Below are 9,880 nucleotides of genomic sequence, written 5' to 3'. Positions count from 1 at the left end.
GTTTACCTTCTCTTTAAATTCTAATAGTATTTCTCAGGTAACTACTTTACAAATTTTTTCTTTACCTATATCAGCTTTTCATTACTTGGAGTTCCACAAACAAACAAAAATAATGGATAAAGTTAAACATCCCTTGGTAAAAGAAAGCATTTCATCGTTTCAACAGATTTCATGAAAAGCATACACCAAATGTTACACAGAAAACACACTCAAAAAATTAAAGAACATTTTTCATAAACAGCTAATATTCCATCTCTGACATTACTATACTAATGAATCTTTCATACAGTGCTTAAGATTAACTGATGTTGTTACATTTAGCACATTACAAATTTCTAAAACATAAATAAAATTGAGAGAGAAACTTACTGACAAAAGCTTCAGGAATAGCCAGCATATCTGGATGTACTAAAGGATCATCTCTTGCATTGATAAACACAATGGGAACATTAATATTTTGAAGGTAATTTGCAGAGCTGTCATTGCGATACAACTCTTCCACACTTCGGAAGCCTGAGATTCGCCTGAAATAACAATAAAGTATTTTTAATTTTTCTTTATACTACAATCATTCTTTCACGGAACATGCATATCATGGATAAATTTGTTAGAAAAAACCATTCCCTATTAGTTATTTCTCTGTCATAGCATAAAGAGCTAAAAGGCAATAGGTTTAGGATGATGTTGATCCCTATGTCTTTTACAAATTCGTGCAGCATATTTTCTGTTAGATGATAATGATATCAAGTTTTTTCACTTTGACCCATCCTCATTACTTTACATTTACTCGGGTTAAATTTCATCTAATCAGCCATAAATCTGAAAAACACTGGAGCCAGTCAAGGTCCCCCTGTAAGTCGATAAAATTCTCCACATTTTTCACTTCTCTCATGACCTTTGTGCAATCTGCAAACATATCCTGGCAGGATACCCATCTTTGTCCTCTTAGACACAAACTCGCTTCCCACAAACTTCTCGATGAACCCAGGACCTTAGCACTCTCGCCCACCCTAAGGGTTACCTCATCTCTCATTACTTTTGCTCCCATGTCCACTCCCAAGAACTTAAATCACTGAAATTTTTTAAGTTTTTCTTTTCAAACTCATGCTTCGACCAACATGTCTCTCTCCCCTGATAAACTTAATAATTTTACTCTCATTTGCAATAATTCTCAACTTTTTCCTCTTACACACACTCTTAACCTCAGACAACAGCCTCTGCAGTTTCTCACTCAATCTGTCACCAGAGCAGTGTCATCAGAAAACAGCAAGAAATTTCTGATGATTTGTTTTAAGCATATTTCCTCATTTCTATATTACCCATGCTAAACCAAACACACACTGTCCACACCTATCAGCATAATAGATGTGACAATGAAGCTCCATGTTTGAACATCAAGAGGAAAAGAAGGGAACAAACTTACAGAATTAGAGACAACCTATGCCAAGACAATACAGCAGTGATTGCAGTATATGACTCAAGAGGTTAGGTGATAAAACTATACACTCAACACAATGAGGTATCAAGTGCATAATATCCACAGACAGATGGGATGCACCCACAGCAATAGCCTTATTACAAGAATGCTAGTGATTATATTTTACTAACCTTGTGTATACCTCATCTAACTCAGGAAGTGTGGCTGCTGACATGACCCGTCGTTCATCAATGTTGTATTTGCGCTTCACTTCTTCTGTGAGTAATGCCTCTTTGTGCCGAATGATGACTGATCGCATGTTCTCTGTCATAGAGAAAAGGTAGATGCGTGCCAAGTTGTGCCACTCCAGTAAGTACTTAAGGCTTCTGTGAGAGGAAAGACCAAAAAGAATTAAAGAACTGTACCGTAAAAAAGTGACTTCTTGTACAATATCTTTCAGTGAAATGTATACGTTAAAAGATATCAAAGTACATATACGACTTCATAGTTTAACAATGATCCAACAAAAAATACCAAAGATCAGTATAATTGTACAGTTAAACGCATACTTGCATATCAGTCAAACTAAATAGGAGAATTCTTTGAAATTGATACTAAGTGTTCTTGCATGGGTTCCTTTCAAGAATTTGTGCACAAATGCACAGTAACTGAGGGACTAATTGACAATCATGATTTTTGTTAGCATTAACTGGTAATTTCAATTAAATTTCTAACAAGACTTGTGTATGAAATGATGAATAAAAAGACAAGATTTTTCATTACAAGCCATTAAGTGAGGGAAACTATCATGATGAAACCCAAGACTTAGAACATGCATTTTCAACTTACGTGACAGCATCATAGCCTTGGCAGATAGAGATAGCTCCAATGATGTTGTCTGGACGGACTCTTGTGGGCTCTCCCAGATACTTTGTTACAATATTTGCTCCCATGCTAAATCCGACCAAAATAAGCTTAGTATCTGGGTGTGATTCTACACACTTTGTCAGCATCAAATGCAGCTCATCTGACTGTCCTGAGGGAATGAAAGAAACAGATTTCTTTTTAGATACGCTCTCCTCTTACATAGAAAAGTGTAATGCTCTTCAAGTATCATATTCATTGCATACAATACTTGTACATCTATTCCCTTCTAACCTGATGCATTTGTACTCTTCTATTTATGCACACTGAAAGAATTCATACAGGGTACTTTACTGGACAACACAAAAGGAGGAGAGACATGCTTAAATGACATTAACTGATTTGGCAATGGGACTAGGGCAATATCAAAAAAATACTCTATTCTTCTGACAGTCTTGAGGGTGCTAAGCATAGGTTGAGGGGTACAGAAAAGGAGCAAGGAAGCAATTTCAATGAGGTAAACTCTTCGTGGGTGAGCTGAAGGTAAAGCAGAACATGTGTCTTAAAGCATTCTCATTAAATCACATGACAGGTTCAAAAAATAAAATATGGAGATGTCCAAAGTCCAAGCCACTACAAGTGACTGACTGCCAATAGTAGCTCTTCAAAAAATGTGTAAACGAACATTCTCCATATTACAATGCCCATCTGAGTAAGAGGAATCTTTTCCATTACCACATATTAACAGCTAATGCAAGTGGCTCAAGGAATAACCTGCTCAGCAGCTCCCTACTTTTATAAAATGAAATCAGGGTATGGTCATAGATTCACAAACAGAGAGCCTTGCTCCTCACATTATTTACTTTCTAATGGGAGATCTATATGGACTCACCTCAACTGCAAAATGTTAATGCTAAATTGTCAAGTTATGACAAAGTAAAGAATTGCAGCATGAGAGTACCTACACTAAGCACAGAGACTTATTTTCTATCATCATATAATGCCAGCAACCCTTATTCTGTCATGAAAGCAACTTTTCACACATGACATAACCACACGCAGGCCAATAATGCTAGCTGAGACTAATTGGCTATATAAGTTTAGTAAGATCTCAGATATTGCATAGGAAATAAAGGTAACAACAATGTAATGCAGAGGAAAGTGGAATTCTAGTAATATCAATGCTAGCTTTAAGCACAAATATCATTGGCTTTTAGGCAAGCCATGGATAGTGACATACAAGTTAAGAATATGCCAAGTTTTTGATATGATAATTTCTTTCATTACTGTGCCTATTAGTGGTATCACCAGAAAAGCATCAGATGTATCTGAGAAATCATGGGGTGAAGAAAATTCAAATTTTTCAACCCGAGAAAAAATTCCTACTTATCAAAACAAATCAGTTTTAGACCACAAGCAGAATCACTTGATCCAACAGCATCTAGTGAATTTTAACATATCACCTATTCAAAATTCTATGCCATGCACAATCTATGATAATGAGCTTGGAGATTATCTTTAATGGTACCACTTTCATGCCAATAAATGTTGCAATACATCAAAATATAAGATTCTAATGTTAAGGATAGATCATACACCTACAGTACAAGAACCTTACATGTAATAACAGTAAAATTAGTTTTTGATGTACAAAGGAAATCATGCCTCTTAATCAATCTTAAATTTGTATTGCAAAACACCCTCTACAGAACAGCACAAGGAAGGAAATGTGAGACAACAAAAGTGTTACTTACCATATCTAAACACCCTGGGACTGGTGACCTTTACATGTGGGAGTACACCTAGATGATTGAGCACAACGCATCGGTAGCCCTGTAGGCAAGCTAAAGCCACAAGGGAACGCACATAGGTGCTCTCACTACTGTTGGCTATGCCTGGGCACACAGCAATGGTGTAGTCATCTGAAAACAGAAAAAAATACTGTACTACACCCTATTGTTTAGAAAAAAATGTATGAAATATGTACATCACTGTTCTGAACAGGGCATTATAATAATAATAATAATAATAATAATAATAATAATAATAATAATAATAATAATAATGTCTGTCTTCCTGGCGCTACCTCGCTGAAGCAGGGGGTAGCGATGTTATTTCCTGTGTGGCGGGGTAGTGACAGGAATGGATGAAGGCACGTATGAATATGTACATGTGTATATACGCATATGTCTGTGTATGTAAATGTATGTATATGTTGATATGTATATATATGTATATGTGCTTGTATGGGCGTTTGTGTATATATCTGTATATGAGTGGAGGGGCCATTCTTAGTCTGTTTCCTCGCGCTACCTCGCTGACGCGGAAAACAGCGATAATACATACATATGAAAGGCGTGCAAGGAATAGAGTGAATTGGAACAATGTGGTATACCGGGGTCGACGTGCTGTCAATGCACTGAACCAGGGCATGTGAAGCGTCTGGGGTAAACCATGGAAAGTTCTGTGGGGCCTGGATGTGGAAAGGGAGCTGTGGTTTCGGTGCATTATACATGACAGCTAGAGACTGAATGTGAACGAATGTGGCCTTTATCGTCTTTTCTTCTTAGCACTACCTCGCGCGCATGCGGGGGGAAGGGGTTGTCATTTCATGTGTGGCGGGGTGGCGACGGGAATGAATAAAGACAGCAAGTATGAATTATGTACATGTGTATATGTCTGTGTATGTATATATATATATATATATATATATATATATATATATATATATATATATATATATATATATATACGTTGAAATGTATTGGTATGTACATGTGCGTGCGTGGACATGTATGTATATACATGTGTATGTGGGTGGGTTGGGCCATTCTTTCGTCTGTTTCCTTGCGCTACCTCGCTAACGCGGGGGAGACAGAGTAAAATGGCCCTGTGGATGAAGAACAAGGCACAGTAAGTGAAGAACAGAGTATGCCATCAGAAAGACAGGACAGTAAATAAAGATCGGAGTATAACCACGAGAAAGAAGGCACAGTATATGAAGAACAGAGAATAACATCAGTAAAAGCACAGTAATTGAAGAACTGACCATACCATCTGTGGGTGAAAAACGAGGGGACACATCGCCACACTAAAAGGGTTCAATACGTGAAGAACAAGAGATCATACATCAAACTGAGGATGGTCAATGGATAAAGAACAGAGCATAACATTAAAAGTGAGTGCCCAATAGCTGGAGAACAAGTAGACGAAGCCAAGCCAAGTGGATGATGAGAACTCAATAGGCGAAGATCAAGAGCGCCTATTAACCGCCAGACCCCGGAGGGCGAAGAGGACATAGCATCAAGTGCGTGGTGGGCTCTGTGCGCGCGCGCGGGCGGCGAGGAGGAGCAGACCATACCATCAAATTGAGGAGGTCCAGTAGGATCATACACATCCCAGGTGACTGTGGCTCCGTCGTCCTGCTTGGCGGCAAAGCGGCGAGGCATCACATTTGGGCAGTAGGTGCGTCCTACTGTGGCGTGGACAATGGTTTGCAGATGTCCACTGCAACCCCATAGTCTCACTGGCACGTATCTGTAGGAGGAAAACCAATGCCAAAGTCAGCAAAGCTAGACACGTAGTGCAAGAAATCCTATCAAATGTTTCCGAATGTAAAATTGGCGGAAATAAGTGTGCTGCTTCGTTTTAAAATGCCTGCCTCCTCACACTTGCTAATACATTACAGGACAAACAATTACTATCATATATATATATATATATATATATATATATATATATATATATATATATATATATATATATACAATGTAGGAATATCTAACCGAAGAAAGAATAAATATGAGGAACGATTAAATCAAAGGGATGTTTTACATTATCACTCCAACAGCCTCGTTTTCTTCATAATTCCGACTTAATATTTTTGTCAAATTTGCCAGTAATCTGTAGAGGTTAGATGTAAGAAAGAAAAAAGATGAAAAGCCTCAGAGATAACAGCCTTGGATCAAGATGATCATTACACTTGCATACATCCCAAATTAAAGAAAAATAACATCTGGATAAAAGTAAATAATCAGTATTCTGTAAGGTGGGTGATAATAAATGACAATGTCATGACATTAACTGCCTGATCATAAACCACAGTCTTACAAGCAGTTGGGGTCAGTGAACGATTAGTCGTAAAGCAAGTCATTGGGAAAAAAAAGACTAAAAATTATGGAAATCAAAGGTGTTGTGAGGGAGTTGGTTGGGCGCTGAAGAACCATTGTTGTTGTGTGGCTATTACCTCACCACCATGTCCTTCATATTTTTTTTTTTCATCTATTTTCTCGTTCTGCCATATGTATCATCCCCTTTCCATCCCTTGTACAGCCCCTTTACCCTTATCTATTCCCGCCCGGCACCAAAATCGATTCCCAGCCCCCCTAGCCTGGAGGATTAAAGTCAAGGTCGCTTGGGCTGTCGCAACGGCTGGGTAGTGTAAGCATCACCAGCGCCATGTTTATCTCCCATACCTACACACTCAGCCAACCCAAATTCATGAAAATATTAAATTCCACCTCCTTTTTTTAAACACTTAAGTCAACTGTTGACACTCCACTCATACCTGCAAAACACCACAGTACACATACCTGGAACATAACATTTGCACTATATCTTACAAGTATATAAACTTTATTATATTTAACTGGGTTTCGCCAAAGCTTTGATAATTTTTTCTGAAATTCAAATAATCACATGAAAATTTTCATAAACTACATGTAAATACAATGGGAATAAATAATGCTTTTTTTTTTAATTACAATTCACCTTATCAAATTCAAGTCTACCTCTTGGTCAAGTTTCAGAGATGTTTCTTTTTAATCATAATATTTCCGCGATATCAAAAAATTGGGAAAACCTCTAATATGTAACACCGAATGTCACATCTGTGGCATTTAAATAATAATGGGAAAATGAAGACTACCTATATTATGTTAAATTCCCAATTCTTAGACTGTTTACGATATACGAAATTTTCTTGAAATAAGCACCCACACTTGGCAAAGAAATTTAACTTCACCCACGAAAAAAAAAAAAAAAAAAAAAAAAAAAAAAATATATATATATATATATATATATATATATATATATATATATATATATATATAGAGAGAGAGAGAGAGAGAGAGAGAGAGAGAGAGAGAATAATAGACATAAGTATATATATACAGATAGATAAAGAGATATTCCTCGTGTGTGTGTGTGCGTGCTTGTGGTTAACACCGCGAGTGAAAAGTCACCTTCAGCGAGGCTGCATCACGACACACAGACAAGTGGACGTGAAGTTCAGCTGGTGAGGAACCTCTCGCTCCACAGGAAGCCTTCGTTGTCACTCCTGATTGACGGGCAACCTCAAAACAACATCCTGTTATGAACCCAGTCCACTGTGCTTTTAAACTCACATTTTGGCAACTACCTATCCATACTTTAAGGGGGAGCTTCACGCACCGGGCCCCCCGGGACCCCCCATCTCTTGAATCTGCAATACTATTATAGATCTTTTTAAACTTATGTTATGTCCAACATTCAGTTTCATGCTCATGACACCAGTTTTGAATGTCCATGACCCACTTAAGTGTTAAAGAGTAACATCGGGGTAATATGTTGAACGCTCATCAACTCTCAGTTAAATGCCATCAAAATCCAGGAACTGTTCCTCACTAGCTAGATACATCTGTACATTTCACTACGTCATGTATGAGTGCGTGACCAGTGGAGGGAAAAAATAAATGAGTGGGCGTTTGTAAGCCATGTTCTCTTGGGGAATCAAATCCCATCCCACACACTCAGAAACAATGGAAGATGTTGCTTGTGTGTTTTAAAGAAAGATTGACTGTGATTCATAAAACAAAAGGTTTATTTTACTATTTTTTTTAAGAAAACGATTCTTTTTTTATTGGATTTTTTGTGCTGTTGTTACTAAGTGAACGATTGTTTTCGTGTTCCTAATTAGTATATAAAAAAAATTAAGAAAGTGAACGATTGTTTTCGTGTTCCTAATTAGTATATAAAAAAAATTAAGAAAGTGAACGATTGTTTTCGTGTTCCTAATTAGTATATACAAAAAATTAAGACTCTTTAAACCCTGTTCCATCACAAACTCCCTAAAGACCTAAGGATTTTCATTTGTCATTTTGAGCTACATTTCTTTCAGTCTTCTTTATTTCGCGATTTTCTTTTCGCCCAGCAATCGCAAAACGGTCGGTGTGATCAACATGGCTGCTACCGTGAACAGTGGGCGGGAACGGAGTGGGGTGGAGTGATGGCTGTGGCCGCGGTACGGCTCTGTGTGTGTCTCTCTCTCTCACACACGGCGTTAAAGGCCACAGGTTCATCACACCTTAAAGACGACCTGCCACGCTGAGTTCACCACCACCTCCGACAACACGAACCTCCTATCCTCCTCCGCGACCTCAATTCATCTCTGATCGGATGTCAGTCATTTCCGATGATGACGGAGGGAGGGAGGGAGTGAGGCGGGCGGGCGGGCGGGCGGGCGGGCCGTCCTGAACGGAGGAGGAGGAGGAGGAGGAGTGTGGCGGTGGTGGCGGAAACCGTGTTGTCCGAGGGAGACCCGGGGTTGCGGGCGGCAATACGCCCCGAAATGTTACTGGCGAGTCTGGCTATCGATTTTCACGGCGGCACACATCATGGCATCCCCTCTCCATCCATTCCCCATCCCGTCTCCTCTCCACCACCACCACCACCACCCCAAGCTTCGTCCGGCTGGTAAACAGCTTTAATACAAGCCTCTCCCTCATAAAAGACATCTCGCGATATGCCAGCGGTGCTGGTGATTGTATACACGACATCCCAGACCAACTGTAGCTTCGAGCTAAAAAGGTTTTTTCTTTTAAATCAGTGTTGGAGGCCAGGGTGATTTGGTGGTGGCCATAAATTTGATATAAGTCTCAACCGGGGGTCCATAAAGCTAGTTAAGTTTTACTATAAGCCTCAGACATGACGAACAGCCTGGTGGTTAGTGTGTAATAAAGATAACATGACAGGAAACCCTAGCCTCCACTTGGACTGCTCATAAGCCGATGGTTTTATCGTAGTAAAGAGTTGCCGTAGACCGCTGGGTTTCTCTCAAGTTCAAAATGGTAGGTACAAAACATTAGCTTTTTTTTCTTATGCTCCCCACACAGCCCCACTGCTCTCAGTGAAGTCAAAGTTCAACCCCACACACACACATATTATGTCTAGCCTTCATCATCATCTAGTACTCCCCAAAGTCGTTGATCTTAAGAAAAACGTACACTATCGCTGAGACAGACAGACAGATAGACTCAGCAGTGTGTTATCAAGTGTGTGGATCAGCATGTGTCAAAAGTGTTGGCCTATCTTGGTGTACCTCAGCTTCATAAGAGGAGTGACACACGCCGCGCGACACTTGAGCACGTCACCCACAAATAAAGGTTTCAAACCCCTTGGGGTTGTGGGAGTGTGGAGGAGGGGAAGGGATCCACAAACAAAAAAAACTCGCTTCACCTTCATAACTATTCTTTTTCCATGTTCTCCAGAATGTATTACCTTTGTTTATGCTTTGCCTTTAGCTTTTAGCAACCTCTGCCGTACGAATAAACTGTAGTAAAA

The 9,880-nt window shown here is 39.1% G+C and overlaps 1 protein-coding gene across 1 annotated transcript in view; it reads right to left on the bottom strand.

Moving 5' to 3' along the window:
* The window catches only part of Hydr2 (abhydrolase domain-containing protein 2), a 63,966-nt gene that overhangs the window by 8,047 nt on the left and 46,039 nt on the right, over positions 1 to 9,880 (bottom strand). Inside the window, exons 2-6 of the mRNA XM_071678249.1 lie at positions 5,643 to 5,818; positions 4,036 to 4,203; positions 2,267 to 2,453; positions 1,609 to 1,803; positions 370 to 524 (exon numbers count right to left, since the gene is read on the bottom strand). Of these exons, the coding sequence (XP_071534350.1) occupies positions 370 to 524; positions 1,609 to 1,803; positions 2,267 to 2,453; positions 4,036 to 4,203; positions 5,643 to 5,818 (881 nt within the window). The remainder of the gene's footprint in view (positions 1 to 369; positions 525 to 1,608; positions 1,804 to 2,266; positions 2,454 to 4,035; positions 4,204 to 5,642; positions 5,819 to 9,880) is intronic.

Source organism: Panulirus ornatus, chromosome 27, assembly GCF_036320965.1.
Source record: "Panulirus ornatus isolate Po-2019 chromosome 27, ASM3632096v1, whole genome shotgun sequence".
Taxonomy (NCBI): Eukaryota; Metazoa; Arthropoda; class Malacostraca; order Decapoda; family Palinuridae; genus Panulirus; species Panulirus ornatus.
This window is presented reverse-complemented; position numbering and strand designations above follow the sequence as displayed.